The 17410-nt window shown below is 36.4% G+C and overlaps 5 protein-coding genes across 5 annotated transcripts; 2 read left to right on the top strand and 3 right to left on the bottom strand.

Annotated features, from left to right (window-relative positions):
* Window positions 1-665: 665 nt before the first annotated feature.
* FG386_003490 (ABC transporter) lies at window positions 666-5534 on the bottom strand (the record flags this gene model as incomplete). The annotated part of the gene is made up of 1 exon (XM_067342952.1): window positions 666-5534. One exon carries the CDS (start codon window positions 5532-5534, stop codon window positions 666-668), a length of 4869 nt encoding a protein of 1622 aa, XP_067199179.1.
* Window positions 5535-6571: 1037 nt separating this feature from the next.
* FG386_003489 (uncharacterized protein) lies at window positions 6572-7940 on the top strand (the record flags this gene model as incomplete). The annotated part of the gene is made up of 5 exons (XM_067342951.1): window positions 6572-6689; window positions 6776-6879; window positions 6944-7005; window positions 7075-7562; window positions 7627-7940. 5 exons carry the CDS (start codon window positions 6572-6574, stop codon window positions 7938-7940), a joined length of 1086 nt encoding a protein of 361 aa, XP_067199178.1.
* A 453-nt stretch (window positions 7941-8393) lies between these two features.
* Window positions 8394-10124, bottom strand: FG386_003488 (uncharacterized protein; the record flags this gene model as incomplete). The annotated part of the gene is made up of 1 exon (XM_067342950.1): window positions 8394-10124. One exon carries the CDS (start codon window positions 10122-10124, stop codon window positions 8394-8396), a length of 1731 nt encoding a protein of 576 aa, XP_067199177.1.
* A 2020-nt stretch (window positions 10125-12144) lies between these two features.
* Window positions 12145-15018, top strand: FG386_003487 (membrane associated protein with a transmembrane domain near C-terminus; the record flags this gene model as incomplete). Its single annotated transcript, XM_067342949.1, has 1 exon — window positions 12145-15018. One exon carries the CDS (start codon window positions 12145-12147, stop codon window positions 15016-15018), a length of 2874 nt encoding a protein of 957 aa, XP_067199176.1.
* Window positions 15019-15443: 425 nt separating this feature from the next.
* On the bottom strand, window positions 15444-17000 carry FG386_003486 (calcium/calmodulin dependent protein kinase; the record flags this gene model as incomplete). The annotated part of the gene is made up of 1 exon (XM_067342948.1): window positions 15444-17000. One exon carries the CDS (start codon window positions 16998-17000, stop codon window positions 15444-15446), a length of 1557 nt encoding a protein of 518 aa, XP_067199175.1.
* Window positions 17001-17410: the final 410 nt, after the last annotated feature.

Genomic DNA, 17410 nt, shown 5'->3' with positions numbered 1-17410 from the left:
AAGGGTATTCGCCCCCAAAACTCGCCTTCAGACGAAAATCCTCTTCTTCTGTTCTACGCCAAATACTTACCTTTGTCTCTAATGCAAACAATGAGATTGTACACAAATTCCCGTTTTCGTATCTTCACGCTATCTCAAATCATTATACCTCCTCTTAATCACAGTCTAATCTAAATATATTCTTCTTGTCTTTTTACCTTCATATGCTAACTCTTCCCGCCAACTATTTAAACTGCATGGCAATTGGCGCCTACATGCCCAGACCATAGTGCATGGCGCTGGAAGTTTCAGTGGGTTCTAGGGCTCTCGCAGTTCAGGCGCAGATAATGGTGATAGGGAGAAGCGGACAAGGAGAACTGAGTCTGTGTTACGTTTTGCCAATCTGCATTGCGTCGTCTGAACTCTGCGCCTTGATCTGCGTCCTGTGCACACTAGGTCTAGTGTGGGAAGCCGGGTGGGGAGGCACGCGCGTTCCGTGGAATCTCTGCATAGCAGAAAGAGCAAATGGAGAAGGACTTTTTGGAGTTGAATTTAATGAAGGAACAGCAGAATCGAGTGAGAGAGGAGGAAAAAAGCGAGCGAAAGTCGATTTTGTGCGTGGAGGTTGCAAACTCGGAGGTTGGATACAAGTAAGTGTTAAATAACAGCAAAAAACGGTGGTGTGACTAGTTGAAGTTGGGGTGTTTCACAGATGAAATTTCGTTGAGGACACCGTCAATTAGGTGATAAACCCTTTTGCACTTTTTAATTATGTTAATATCGTGAGAAATAGTAATGATAGCGCAGTGGGAACAGTAGGTGGAAATGATGTCAATAATTTGAAGCGTTTGGTCATTAATAGATGAGTCTATTGAGGACTGATTTTGAAAGACAATGGGTTCGTCAATGAGAACAAGATTATAATTTCTGGAGTACAGTAAGATTCTGCACGTGTACAAGTATCTCAAGTATATTTCTGATATAACAAAGGGCTTAAGGTTGCTTTCATATACCTGGTGATGTTTCTTTCCGGTAAGACAGTTGTACACGTCCTCAATTTTTGAAGACTCTGTTCCTTCATTCGCGAAATGGCTTTGAGAGTAGTGGCATGAGTGTGGAGTTGAATGTGAAGCTGAATTTGATGAAGGTGAGAAATGAAATTCAGGCGTCTTTTTCTGCAGTATTATCCTTGAATGTATTCCATTTAAATTGTTGTTAATATACTTGTATATTCCACATATTTTTAAAACGTTGTGTATCTCGTTGTCGTTATATTGCTGGAAGGGATCAATAATATCCCTCACAGTGCAGTTTGGGATGATACAAACGACTTGTGGTATAACACCGATATAATTTCTAAGGAGATATCTGGGAATTGAGTGGATTTGCTGTCCCATGAGGGTAATTGAACCCGTCAAAGTAGGTGATATGTTTAAAATTGCGTTAAACAAGGACGATTTGCCAGACCCTGTTCTGCCAATAATTCCAATAACCTCACCACTAAAAGCATTTAGAGATATATTTTTAATTATGCAGTTGGACGTGTCCAAAATAGGATAAGGGCCTCTGATATAATAGTCTATAGAAATGTTTTTAAGTGACAAAATAGGCAATTTGTTGTTTGAAAAGTGGTTACCCGAGAGGAGGGAGAAGAATATGTTGTCATATGTCCTCTTGAACTCGTTGCCTCCATTTTCTTTTATAAACAGAACTTTCCTATTTGACTTCATCTTCAAGCCCAATAGTACCTTTTTCTCAAGTACATCGTCCCGGTGGTAGTTGTAATTCATTTCCTTGTCCCTTTGCGAAATCTGCTCACACAACTCGATAATCCTCTCTACGCTGCACATTTCTTTTTCCATTTGAATCCAATCAACCATCAAGGTTGTTGCGTTCTCTGCCAAAGAAAGACACTTTGATATTCCCCATGCTATTGTCAACGGCTGTGATAGGATGTTGATATAGTAGAGAAGAATGGGACTTGAGATTCTCTCCTGTATATATTTGACGGAAACAGGAGAAATGAAGCGGATAACTGAACTCAAGAACGAAATCGGGAGTATAAACAGTTGTATTCTTGTGTTACACCATATTAGTGAGGTGTGCTGCAGAAATCTTATTCTCTGCATGTATTCCAGTATATTGAGTGCAAGTCTCTCAAAGTGATCACAGTTTTTAAGCAAAAATATGGTTCTTGTTCCTTCAAGGGTAGAAGACATTATTGAACAAAGAGGTGAAAAGGCAACCAAATTGGATCTTTGGAGGTTTCTACTCGCCGAGATCATTGGAATGAATATTTTGAACATAACCAAGCCCATGATTATAATGAAGATTGGAAGTGTCCACGGGGCCAAAATGGAAAGCAGGGCAATATTGATAGTAAACGAAATAAGACCCCACGAAACTCTTCCGATACTTCTCATTGTGTTCCAGTCAATAAGAATAATGTCCGTGGAGAATTTGTTCAGAATTTGACCGACAGGGATTTTAATCAATGTTGGGATTGACGAGTTGATAAGGACTTTGTATAGCAGACTGTTGTGGTAGTATTTACACGCCTGAATGCAGGCTATTCCCTCGAACACATATGCTCCGAATGTACCGAGTATAATAATGAACAACAAGTAGCCAAATCTTTCAACTATTTTATATACGTCCAACTCAATGTTATTGTTTGAATCTAAATTACTTACCAAAAATAATTTTAGAGGTCTCATGAACCCATCCAAAGCGAATCTGGATACATGCTTTCTCAAGTCTATGTTCCTGGAAGGACCATACGGGATCACATTGATAGGGGAGTCGGACTTGCCTGGAATGTCGTCCTTCGAGTTGTTTTCCGTTCCTGATATCAAATCCAAAATATAGGTCAGGCTAAATTGACTTATGTTTCCTCCAACGACGGTCACTATAATTCCAAGAATAATCAGTGTTAGAGTGAGCTTATTAACGCTACACAAATAGGATTTGTATGTTTCAAAGCTAACTGAACCGTAGTCACTTATTTTCTCCAATAAAGGAGACGATTCCTTCGATTGAATGATGCTACAAAAGTCATTTTCGGAGATGTGCTTAACTTGAACTAGTGAATCCGTCTCGCTTTCGTTATTTGGAGACTCGTGGGCTTCGTTCAATTCAACCTCTTCTAGTGACAGGGTGTATGACGAATTTAAATTGAGCTTCACTTGCTGTCCTTGAAGTGCACTGCTGCCGTAGTTAACGCTCCCGTGATAATTTGCATCAATGCTGTTCATATTAAAAAAATAGTTTTTGAAATCCAAACCCGATTTCTTGAAAAAGGCGTAACAATGAGTAATGCCCTCATTTGTGAATTTGTATTCCCTAATTGAACAGGAAAAAGACCCAACGTACTTTGACAACAGTATGTCCTTCAAGGTAGGAGATATTACCAAGATAGTGTTCGCCTCCCTCAAAACTGCGTTGACTCCAGAAAATAGTTTTGATAGAATGTGAACGGCTACTGGAATGTCTACTGAACGAAAACAGTTGTCCAGTATAAATAGGTGGTTAAAATCAGGTTCCTTGATCTTTAATATATGGTATCTATAAAGAGCTCTGGCTATGCCAATTCTAGCTATCTGGCCTCCACTCAGAGACTGCTTATTGTCAACAAACCTTAAATCTCTCTCCTTCCATGTCAACATATCTTCACTCAAATCGCATGTGTCGATAACAGCAGTGTACAATTCTTTTATCATTGGAGAACCACACAATATAATTGATCTTATTGTACCTGAAGGTATCCATGGATCATGTGGACACCAAAAAATGGGTATTTCTAAAATATTTTTTATATAAAAGATAGAATCTTTGAAGTTATTGATTCTTGGTCCAATGTGACACCCAAAGTCGTTGTATCCGAGGACAGTTTGGATAAAAATAAGAAGACGTTCCGAAGAGTGGTCTTCTAGAATAGTTAGACAGTTTTTTTCAACTTGAAATGTATTAATGTTAATTCTGTTGTCGTGAGTTTCATTGATGAGTTCGACATTTTTAATTAAGACAATGTTATTGTCATTTAAAGTTCTGAGTTTTGAATATTTGTGGTCATCGTCAATGTTTATGTTAACATTAATGTTGGTATTTCCTGGACAGTTGACGCTGTCCTCCAAGAAGTTCCCATCCTCTGTGTTTATTACGCTCTCGAACGCCAACGAACTATTTTGGTGGTCTAGGTGGTCCTCGACGCCAATAGAACACTCCAGTTTGATATCCCTTCTATTGTCCTGCATTTCTACATTTTTGATGATTAGGTACCTAATTAAGGGTTCGAGTCTTATTCTTGAATTATTACCCTCAACAATTGTCGATATTAGTACTGGAAGGTCGGAAAGACGTTGGGAGAACATGTCAATAACGAAGTATGAAGTAACAATATTTCCAGGAGAAAAATCGAGTTTATATAACACAGAATAAACAACAGCAGTACGGAAAAGTACATATTGTGTAATTAAGTTTCCAGTGGAGTAAAGTACGGACGAAATAGACTGAAATAATATGAATTTTTTTCGTGTCCTCAACTCATCTATTCTTGATCTATTTATGATCCAGTAAAATAGGCTCTCCAAACCCATGAACTTGATAGTGGATATTTTTCTGATCATAAAATCCATTAAAATCATTCTCTTATCACGTTTAATCAAGTAATTCCACTTAAAAATGGCAACACAAAACTCTAATATAACCACAAATAACGACATGAATATTATGCAATACATCGCCGGTCTGCTAAGTGTGGAACCTCCCATGGTTTTTGTTAAGACTGAAATAACCATAATTATCCTAATAGGTATTATTACTACGTCAACAATAGATGTTATCACCTTAACAATAACATTCATGTCCACTAGTATGCTGTTGAAAATACTCGTTGTATCTTCATTGTCCGTTGAATCTCCTGGGAAGTAGTCAATTCTGTTTATTCCTCTATACAGAAGTGAACGGTAAATAATGTGAGTTATACTCCCCTGAATTCTTACGGTTAGACGACATATATAATAACCGAGTTGGGTCGAGCACAGAATCATTACTAGCTGCAAAATTCCTATAGATATTGCCAGAAATATTCCCTTCTTACGCTCATTTTCGTATTCTAGGCTTGAATTCGGATCCAACTTGGATATTTTTTCTATTGTATTCAAGTTTTGATTTAATATAGTGGCAATTATAATGCCAAGAAATTCACAAAAGAACTTTCCAATTAGTATCTTAAACAACGATCCTCTAAGCAAATTAAACAATACCAAAAATATGTTAACACTGTAGGCATTGCCGTCATCATCCTTCCTGTTCTTTCTGTATATTCTCATGATCTCCTCCTCAAGTCTGTTTGCCCAGTAAATTGCAGAATCAGACTCTAGAATCCTTGGAAAATCAGAGGGGTTCTTGCTGCTCCCTTCTGAGGACTTGTATATGTATTCGTCCAACCATCCTAAAGTCAACTTGCTCCAAATACTCGTTTGTTTAGGATGGCCCCATGCTTGCCTTTGCAGTATGTTCTTGTGGTACCTTTCAAACTTGTCAAACCCTGACATTGATGTTCAAATTGATATTATCGGTAGTTCAAATTTTCCCCTATTTTTCGATTCTTGGAGTCTTAACTAACACCCCAATTCACGTCGCCATTCAGGGACGCTGCGGACCACTAATCGTTAACTCGGCACCACTCTTTATGAGACCAGATGTAAAGAAATCCTGTTAACTTAAAAATGAAGATGGAACATGTGATTCCCCATCAAATATCTTATTTGAAAAAAAATCGATTTCTCTACCTAACTTATTTTTCGCATTCATACTGACCATTGGCAGCAATACCGGCATTGTATTTTAAAACAAAGCCCGCCGAACCGGCGGTTTAATACTTTTGTTACAAATTGCATGCATGTATAATGAGACCTCATTTAGATAATCCAGGCAAACGGGATCTCTTTTCTGAGCTAACAGACTTGGGAAAGAACGGAATTTGGGGTTTGAATTGCAAGATATATGGTGAGACCAGGAAGGAGACTTTTTTGGCAGTAGTGTGGGGAAAAAGAGAGAAGCAAGTTGGGTACATCGTCAAACAGTTGTAGATACCGAGACCGAAGAACTTTAAGGGTTATTTTTGGCGGATCATAAAGGAAACATGCTACTAATTGGAGTTCTTTGATTTTATTGTCTTTTCTTTCCATTGAAAATGGACTCTTTGAACACGACTGGACCTACCTCAAGGTACATTTTTTCTTTTTTTCTATACTTGGTATTACTTCAGTGGCTGAATATTTGTAATCAAGACTTAAGGGTATAACAGGAATATAGACTATATCAATTGAGAGACAACGGGATTGAGGAGTAGTCATGATGCGGTTAATATTTGCAGTGTTTGGTTTTCTATCACACTTTGTAAGTTCAGTTTTGCTGAAAGGGGATAGGTGTTGAGTACAATATTAAAGAGTTTGAAAATAACTGTAATAACGCCTGACTGTGTTAATCGCTCCCTTTGATTCTTGTTTTACCAATTACTTACTTAAATAGACGAGCTACGGTCAAGGATTGATTTTAAACAAAACCGATATTAGTGAGTATTCAAATGATGAGATTTATACAATTTGTGAGCTTGTGTGGAATGAAGCAGAACAGCTTGGATATAAAGTCTATCGAAATTCAAGCATTTGCATGGATATGGTTGATCATGTTTATAAGGCAAGAAAGTAAGTGTTTGAATGAAAGGTCATATTATTTCACGTACAAATTTATTTAACCTAAACTATTTACTAAACAAGACTAATTCCCACAGCGGAGTTTGATTTAACAAAGTACTCTGTGATGAAGGAGGAGGTGGAGAATGCAGTTAACATGGATGTGTACATGGGAAACCTGTCTGCAATAACTGGGAAAAATGTGAGTAACAGTATTCCGTTTTAAATTGGCATTTTTATTGATTAACTCTTTATTTTAACGATAGAGTAATGATATTGACTCTTTGGTTTATGGGAAGGCTTTATACGAGAGAAATTTGAATTCAAAGTAAGTTTGGAACCTTTTTCTTATCTTTTTAACATGATATTGCGATCAAATCACCATATTTAATCTTAGAGTCCCAGGTAGCTTCGACTTGAGAAGCAATCAAGCAAATTCAAAAGAGGGTGGGAGTTGTATAACCTTTCCGGATAATCAGGGAAAATGTGCAAATTGCTACAATTATTCAGCATTATCTTCAATAGAAGGAGCTTTTTGCAGACAACTTGGTATTTTAATTCCACAACTTTCACAACAAAACTCGCTGGACTGCTGGTTGAAGAAAAAAGGAGCGAAAAAGGCCTGCAATGGAGGTCAAACCTTTGAGGTTTACAACTACGCGTTGAAAAGCAAACTATGCACAAAGGATTCGTATCCGCCAACTACATACAAAACAGGAAAAGTTGGTGTTTGTAATACAGGCTGTAATAAGTGTGTTAGCATAAATGATTTCATGTGGAATTACACAGGTTCAAGCAGCAATTATGATGATCCTTGGGATGTTATTACACATGCCATATACAACTACGGACCGGTTACAGTTAGCATTTGTTCATTAATGCCTGGTAAGTTTTCGCATTCATATACCGTTAAAAACACTATAAATTCAATAATATCGATTTCAAATAGGCTTTAACTATTATTCAGGTGGATTTTATGAACCACCTACATGCGGCAGCATTTGGTGTGGAACGAGACAGGTAGACCACGCAGTCACACTAGTTGGGTACGGAACAACAGGTGAAGGAAGGAGGTACTATATCATGAAAAACAGTTGGGGAGTCAGCTGGGGTAACAAGGGATTTATGAATATAAGTGCTGATATGTGCAGTACATTTTTCAATCCTGCATGGGTAACGTCAGTTAAACTAGAGGACGTATCAGAACATTGTTCAAACAGTAAACCCAAAATTTCAGAAATAGCCCACGACTTTATAATATGATTAAAAAGATAAATATTATTAAATTAAAATCTAAATATTACTAACTCTAAATTACATGAAATAAAAGTCAATACCACATACATTCTTATTATGCTATTTTAATGGAAACTTTGGCTGGTGCGACGAATTTAAGTTTATTTTAATTAAAATAAACATTAAATGTTGTTATAGTAATTTAAAAGCAACAAAAGGCCAAATTCATAACCAGTATTTTGAAATTGAATTTCCGCGTCGAGGTACTGGACTCTGCAACCCCAATTAAAAATTAGTTAATTGGACGTAATTTATTAAAAATGTATAAATTGGTAAATTTAATGAACTTTAATGAAAATAAAAAGTAGTTGATATTAAAAAAATAAGAGTACACGGTAATTTGTATAAATTTGAGGTATTTAGAACAAATAAAAGCCAACAGCTGGGAGTATTATTTGCTATATGTATTGCCGTGAGATTCTAATTGGCTATCTGTTCCAATAAAGAAACAATAGAAGCTGATTTTTCTGTGGAAATCCTCTGTTCCTCATTTAAATCGAACGGGGACAAAGCCTTTTTACATAATGTACTTATTGAACACGAGTCACTGAACGAATGAAGACCTTTATCTCCGGAATATCCAATGCATATCCTAACTGCAAGGTCATTATTAAGTGTAATACCATAAGTAGATATTGCGTTCTGTTTTTGAGCCTCAGTGAGAAAACCTACAATAAACCTTTTAGATAGAGAGCCACAATTTGCCACTGACTTGGAAGTATAGTAAAATCTAATAGCCTTAGCGAAAAGGAGCGGTGATGTGAGATACTTCTTAAAGAATCTTTCAGCATTAAATATCTGTGTTGAACCACCAAAGAACTTATATCTTTTAGAAGCAGAAGTTAATGTTTTAGTTATATTCCAAGCAGTGCCTCTATTTGTATAGCAATTGACGAATGATGCACAAATTTCCTCCGCTAATTCACGTGTTAAACTAACTTGGTGATATTTACCAGATGTGATAATAGCAACACAGCTGCGTTTCATATTTCTTTTAGTTATGTGTGACTTCCTCGTTATTCTGTACCAAAAACGTACAAGGGCGTTTCTACCTACTATTCTTACACCTACATCCACAATTTGAGAGAACTGTAATAGGCCATAAATATCGTTGAGTATTTCAGATCCAACATTAGAGGACGCTACTCTAAAGATTTTATTTGCTAGACAAACAGACGCTGCAGATGTTGATTCCGAGTGACCGTAGAACATTAAGTATTGTCCAAACTTAGGTAGCTCCGAAATTAGTGTTTTTCTCGGATTGAACGCCATAAAATATTGAAATGGAAGAAGTTCTGCCACAACTGGTGGGTATATTACAGATCTATCTGAGTTAAAGAAACCAGAAACAATAGGATTATCATTAAATGCGTCTAACAAACCTCTCAGATAGGGATAGTCACTTATTATTCCGGGAAATATTGTATCCATTATATTGGCATATTCATACAAGAATATATCTGGGATTGTTGGATCTATTCCGAAACACAAGGGACCACCAAATTGGTCAACTTTATCTCGCAAAAATTCTTCTGCTTGAAACAAGCTTATCATTGGACCCGAAACAATGTCGCCATCAGAGAAAAAATCATCAGAACTTAACACTGACTCAACAGAGCCTTCTTTCCCCATTATTTGTGCTGACCATCCAGAGAAGAATTCATTTGCAGTTACACTAGCGCTTTTAACCAGACTTTCCTGCAAACCCAAACCTTCACCAAGGAGTTGAGGATTGTACTTCTCAGCTAAGTAAATCATTAAGTCTAGCGTCTCTGTCATGTATTTTGTTTTTCTTGTGTTCGTACAGTCCACTAAAAAGGGCAAGTTGGGCTGAGAGGTAGGGTCTATTTTAGCTATTAAACCTTTGTACAAACCATGCCAATCTGAAAATTCATATAGACCTTCTTCATTGAAACCACCAAAACTATGAATTGTATAAGACAGCTTCGACAATTCATTTACGAGACGAAGAAGGTTAGCTCTTCCTCTGAATCCACTCCAATAACCAATATGTAGATTAATATTTGGGTAAAGCTCTGGATATTTACAAAAGTCCAACCCTTTTGTAGCTTGTTCGGTTAAGTCAGTAGAATAAGCCTTATTAAACAGTGCCAATAAAGACAATATACCAGTAAGTACTATATTTCTCATTTTGTTTGTAATTGTTTGCTTCTAACTTATTTAACTCGATAGATTAGGTAAATAATATTTTTAAATCAAAACTCTTATATTCAAACAATGTATTGTGTAATAAAAACTTTATTATTTCAAAGTAGTCATTAAACCCATTGACTTTTTTCGTCTTATTTAAATACCTCGATTTGCTCCCTATCGCTCGAAAAATATATAAATAAGTAAGTTTTGTCTATAATTCTTTTATATCTCACTCAAACCATTGTTCCACGTGTCTACTAAAACAGTTATGGCTTCTTAATTGAAATAATAATATAATTGTAACTTGGTACCGAGTAGAACGTAATCGACCATACTATATCGAACATACCGGATCCCATCCGAACTCCGAAGTCAAGCGGTATAAGGTCCGGTTAGTACTGGGATGGGGGACCACCCGGGAAGACCAGGATGTCGATTGCCCCTCTTTTTGAACGTGAACGGTTGAGAATGCGAACAGAATTCTCACCTTGGAAAGCACTATTTAGTCTTGGTTTGAAACCTTATTATATACTCTATTTCAACCATACAAGCCTTAGAATTGTGATTGAAGTTCAGTTTTAACTCAACAACTTTGATATACATTTTAAGTTAATAACTGAATATTGATTTGTTCAATGCTCTAATTATCGAAAATATATAATACTGCATTAAATATTAACCAAGAGCTTAATCATAATTTATTTATACTCGAAAAAGAAAAAAGTATTCCATATTGTAGCCGTGTCAATTCTCTTTTCTTATTTATTTTCAATAGAGATAATTTTCTAAGTTTGCATAACTGCAGTTATAATAACTCCCTTTAATTAAAAAAGACATAAGAATTGTAAACATGTGATTTGTTACAAATGAACATTGCATGCAAAATACACATTTACCCACACTGCACATTTTTGCTAAACATTGTCTTGATGCAAAATAATATTTGCTTAAAACAAAGTATTAATATTTACGGTATATGGAACAAACACAAACATACTTTACGCTGTTTTGTAGTTGGTGTCTTAATTAAGACATTTATTTGGAAGTGATTAATCTTTGTAAAAACAGTAGCTTAATGAAAATGATTTTGAATTCACATTACTGGAAGAAGATTTTGGCGGCTTGTGCATAGACTGAACATTAAAAATTTTAATAAGCACCAAGTGCATTAAGTTATGATGATATAAAAGGAAAAGAACCGCTTTTATTGCCCAAAAAGAGGCAATCGACATCCTGGTCTTCCCGGGTGGTCCCCCATCCCAGTACTAACCGGACCTTATACCGCTTGACTTCGGAGTTCGGATGGGATCCGGTATGTTCGATATAGTATGGTCGATTACGTTCTACTCGGTACCAAGTTACAATTATATTATTATTTTAATTAAGAAGTTATAAATAATTATATCATTTTCTTATAGTGATTTAATGAGATACAGAACAAAGGAAAATAATGAAAAATAAAACTAATGTGCGTGGGAACCTGACAAACTACTAAACAGGCGTCCCCACAACAAAGAGGGTATACTCTAAGTTCCCATCCAAACAATGATACGAAATTTGGAAAGGAAAGGTACACACTTCTTTTAGAAGTCGTTAAACTTCGGATAAAATTTGAGTGATAGTAAAACGGAAACGACAATTTCCAAGTGATAATGTAGTATTTTATTGACTTGTAGCCGGGTAATGGGGATTAAGAGGTATTGACGAACGAGACCATTTATTTAGTGCAAAAGGGAAAATTGAGTGCTGAATCTAAAGACAACAATAGCCAAAACAACAAAACAGCAGTTAAAACATCAACAAGAATTATCACAATCAAATAAGAAATGTAAATTTCATTGTGTAATGATTTGGTGGGAATAAATGTATTTTGAAGGTTTGGCGGTAAAACAGGTCACTTGAAATAAAGAGAAAGAAGTGATAAATTTGAGTGCATATAATGAGTGGTTATAGAATACATATTTAAGGTAGTAATGGTTTAAAATGCAATATAAGGAAATAGACCACTTTGTTGAAAATGAATCTAGGAAAAAATGGGTTATTCAGTTCGCAAAGATGGTTACTAATAGTTATAATAATTATCATTATATATTCAGATATAGCATTTTGTGATTTGAGTTTAGACTGGATTAAGTCAAAGCTCTCATTAAAATCTGGAAAGTCTGATAGTAATGTAGAGAACCTTAACTTTAACGAGATATCAGGTAAAATATTAAGCTTTATTGATTTCAACAATGACAAATTCACAGATATGGTGGTTTACAGTGAGAGTGAATCGATAGTACAAGTATTGTTGTGGAACTTAACTGAGAATAATTTCGTGAGAAGTCATTTTTTTGAGTTCAAATATGGCACAGTTGTATCCTCGTTACCAGGTGACTGGAATGGGGACGGGAATGTGGATATATTGCTGACGTATCATGTTGAAAAAAAAGGTGATAGTAGTGGCTTATTTTCGAGAAAGGAAATCAAAAGTAAATTTGGAATGATATTGCTTGTTCGAAGTCTAGAAAATGGTGGTGAATTAACAGAATTATGGAGGTCTGATTCAAATTACGAGTTATCAATAGTAGAACCACTAGTCTTTGATTTAAATGGCGATGGGATGCTTGATTTATTGTGTGAATCTGAGGATGGAAAGAGGTTCATTTTGTTAAATTTATTTAACTCACCTAATTTATTTAATTTAGAAGGACCATTCAAAAGATATGATTGGGGAAATGATTTATCTGAGTGGATAGATATGAGTTTTTCACCTGAAAGAGGTGGTTACGGCAGGTTAGTTGAAAATCACTCCTCTTCCTTTATAGATATGGATGGCGATTGCAGGTCCGATTTGGTATTGGAAGTTTACGTCGATGAAGGTAAGCAAAATAGGGGCGATTTGGAAGACGGATTAGATGTTAGCGAGAACACTAGAAAGGGACTAGAAATATGGACAAATACAATGGTCAATGGGGTTTCTAAATTCAGGAGATACGTGCCAAATGCGAATACAGATAATATTTATAATTCTGGAGTAGTTATCCTTCCTCATGGCTCGGGGAGCATTTCATATTCAGATTTTAATAGAGACGGAACGATAGACTTGGTCGTTCCTGTTTGTGTGATGGGAAAGAATGGATGTGAGTCTAAAAGTCGTTTGGTATTTATTCCAAATATTCACGAGTACAGCAACTGTATACACAATAGCAAAGTTGGTTTTTTTGGATACAACAATAACTTAAAGGACTACAACAGTGGCAGTAATAACAATCTTTCGGTCAAATGCAGACACTCCAAAATGCTCTGCAAGAGTTCGCCATTTTCAATACACAGCTTTACCGACGAAGATAATCGTCTGGTATTTCAAGACACATACGTGACAGAGAAGAAGAAGAAAAACAATTCATTTTTTTCTTCACTATTTAGGGGTGGATCTATAGATAAGAATGTAAGACTGGGAACAACTCTGTATAACGGTTTCACTGTTTCGCTTATATACTACAATAATGACGAGACTGTAGAAAACAACCTCAATATTGATAGCACAGAGAACAGTGATGAAAATGAGGAGGATGGTTTATTAGATGACGAAAATAAAAGCCATTTGAACACAATGGCCAATCAAATGGTGTCTTTGTTGTCTTTTTTCCCGAATAAACAAAAGAACAGGGATGTTGAATTACAATGGGGTACGAATGATAGAGATACTGTTGTTTTTAGTGTAGGGGATTTTAATTCAGATGGATATCCGGATATATTGGCAGTTGTAATGTATCCAAATAATACCAGACAATTGAAGTTAATAGAAAATTTGCCTATAATATTCAACCACGAAAATAACAATTCAACATTTAATTTGCATACAGGTAGTAGTACAGATAATGATAAATTTTTGTTCATTAAAGAGGGACTCTTTTCAATTTGGTACGATAAATTATTAAATCTACTAAAGACGGCCCTGTTTTGGTTCTCAGGATTTGTTCTTAGTCCCGAAGTATACCTCAATTCTGATTCGATATATAGAAGATTTGCAGTCTCAAGAACAGTAAATACATTTTCTGAATTTTCAGTGGACTATGGTGCCTTTTTCGATATTTATGACAATGGTTTTTTGGACATAATATCGGTTTCGTATCCAGAAGGGAAACTTAAAAAAGACTTGTGCAAGGTTAACGTTAAGTTTGCATCCTTTGAGAATCCCAATTTGTTCATTAAGGTCTCGGCTTTGAGTTACATTTCGCCAAACTCTCATAACGCTGTTGTTGGAGATCTCAAAAGAAGCAAGACGAATGGAAGAAACAATGGTGTTACCATTAGCCTTGGTGAAGCTAACAACGGCGTCACTTCTTATGGCACTACAATTAGAATTAGGATGACAAGTTTGACAGGTGACGACATATTAATGAGTTCGTCCCAGTTTTCGCAGTCAACTAATGGCGTTTTGCAGACTCCTTTTGTCGTTTTTGGTCTGGGAAAGACGAACAATTACATTGAGGAATTGTACGTGGGAACCAACTATGCCACTAACAGTTACGTTGATCTAGACGCTGATTCTCAAGGAAAATACAATCAAGCTAAAACATCAAGCAATTTAGGTTTTAAGGAATTTTTTGACCAAGGTGTTGGTGGGTTTAATTATAAATATGAGCAGTTTAAATATTCACATGTTTGGACGGGATTGATACCAAATACCAGGGTTATTGCACGGCTCAATCCTTTGTACAACCCGCAAATTTGGACTTTGGTATTGTCTGTGAGTCCGAAAAAATCGTTAAGGGGTATCTTAATAGCATCAGTGATTGCCTTATTTGTGATTGGCGTTATTGTTTTGGTCCTTGACCAGAGGGAAAAGGCTGAGGATTTGAAGGAACATCAGGGATTTAAAAGCAATTTCATTTCAGCATAGCAGTCTATGGGGATTCATTGGTTGTTTTTGTCGTAACATTATTATTTATTTTTAGCATCTAGTCGTTTTTAAGTTGAATTAAGGTATGTAAACTCGTTCTTCTTTTTAATCAACTCCACTATTCTTTTCCCCTTTTGCTTCTCTCTGTAAGCGAAATTTAATATTAAACGTCATTTAGTAGAGTCAGGGAGGGGATTTGCAGTTTAAGGTGACTCTAAGCAGAGTAATCGAAATAAACGCACTTGGAACTGGTTGTTAAATATCAACAAATAATTAACGTGACTAGTGTTAGTACATGTAATTGTTGTAATGGTAAGATAAACTACAAAACTTTAGTGCAATAGTGAGTGGGAAGGTTTCAACTAAACCCTACAGTGACTCGCGTAATATCATTATTGAATATTGAGTTTATAGTATATTTATACTCACAACTTAAGAGTTTGCTCTTTACTGCTGCAGAGTTTTTGTATCATGTTGCAAAATTCTTCGAAGTCAACTTCTCCGTCATAATTGGAATCAACCTCCGAGATGATTTCGTTCCAAGTTGAGCTCTCCAGCTGCTGAATCCCAAACAAAGAAGCGAGCTCGTCAACACTTATTCTTCCGTTGCTGTCTTGATCGAACTTTTGGAAGGCAGACTCGAGCTTCTCCTTGCTCAAGAGGGATTTTCTGTCCATTGCAACAGTGACAAACTCCGAATAGTCAATGTAACCGTTTCTGTCAAAGTCGGCTGCTTCAATTATAGAATCAACCTCACTCTCAATTTGTGGTATGTCAAAAGTGGCCACTTCTTCACCAAGCAGCTTAGAATAACCATCTATAAGCTCCTGACGATCCAGCTGTCCGTCGCCGTTTTTGTCAATGTGTCTAAATATCTCAGTGAGCTCCTTCGTTTCTTCCTGAGACGTTAGTTTGGACGCCATAAATAAAAGAGCTGCCTGAGCAAGTTTTTGCGAACTTTGGAACTTTCTCATATTCTCTATGGCATTAGCCAAACTCGGTAACTCAATGCCTGATTCTTTTTTGGCACACATTTCTTTTATCCATGGATGCTCTAAGGCCTGTTGAGCCGATATTCTTCTTTGTGAGTCAAATTGAAGCATCTGCTTAATCAAATCCTTGGCTCCCTCCGACACATTTTTCCATTCTACTGAGTCAAATGTATATTTCCCTTTCTCTACTTTTCTCAGTATTTCCTGGTCAGTTTGACCTCCAAATGGCGGATATCCCGACAGAAGAATGAAAAGTATAACACCTATTGACCACACATCGCATTTTTCGTCATATTTCTTCCTCAATACTTCCGGAGCTATGTAATACGCCGTTCCAAGTCTTTCTTTCATCTTTTTCTGATGCTCAAACACTGCAGATAGTCCAAAGTCAACTATTTTTATCATTGAATCCCTCTCTTTAGATTCCAGCAACAGATTCTCCGGCTTCAAATCTCTGTGTACTATATTATGCTTATGCAAGTAAGTTACGCCACTCAACACCTGCTTTATTATTACGGCTGCATCGACCTCGTTGAATTTAAGTCTGTGAATTATCTCGTCAAATAACTCTCCTCCTTTATAGCACTCCATTACGAGGTAGTAGTTTCTCTTGTCTTCAAAAAAGTCATACAATTTCATTATGTTCGGGTGGTCCAGCAACTTGAGCACTGCCACCTCCTCCAATATCGTTGAATTTGCAGGTGTATTTACTGTACATTTTCTTATTATCTTGATAGCCCTCTCTACATTTGAAATTTTGTCTCTGCACAAAAGAACCTCCCCGTATGCTCCTGAACCGAGCTTCCTTATTCTTTGGTACATCTCAGATAAATGGGCTCTTTTAGGTGTTATGAACATTCCAGGTGTCGCGTGCAGGTCCACTGATGCAGTTGTTTTCTTCTCATCGCTATCCTCCCTCTGTTTGTTCTCCTCCCTAAGCTTTCGTCTTGATACAAACTCCACATTTGCCCTCGAATATTTGCAACCCATTTTTGGTCAAGTCGATTTCTATTTATGTCTATATGCGACTGCTCTCGCACATATATACACTCTATTCGTGTATTGCACGAACACACTCTTGACTCTCGTCTCGCTCCTAATGTGAAGCTCCTCTTGCTCGAGCTGAGTCACACACACACGGTGTATCCTATATCTATGTTACCTTTTGTATTTATTCACAGAAACAAGGTTTGCCGTACTCTCCTTTGAAAATGCGTATCTGTAGAAAAGTTAATGGTAATAGGGAAAGGGAGAGTCCTTTCTCTCAGTGTGAAGTTCCTTTTTTCTAACTTAGTTTAACCCTTTCACAAAATTAGCTAACTTTTCCATTATTCCAAGGCCAGAAACCTTAAAAACTCTAGTGACTTATCCTGCTCCTGGTAACGGCTTTTCAACTATTC

Source organism: Cryptosporidium ryanae (genome assembly GCF_009792415.1).
Source record: "Cryptosporidium ryanae isolate 45019 chromosome Unknown contig_8, whole genome shotgun sequence".
In the NCBI taxonomy this organism is placed as follows: domain Eukaryota; phylum Apicomplexa; class Conoidasida; order Eucoccidiorida; family Cryptosporidiidae; genus Cryptosporidium; species Cryptosporidium ryanae.
Note: the sequence above shows the minus strand (reverse complement) of the source record. Positions and strands in the feature narration are given on the sequence as shown.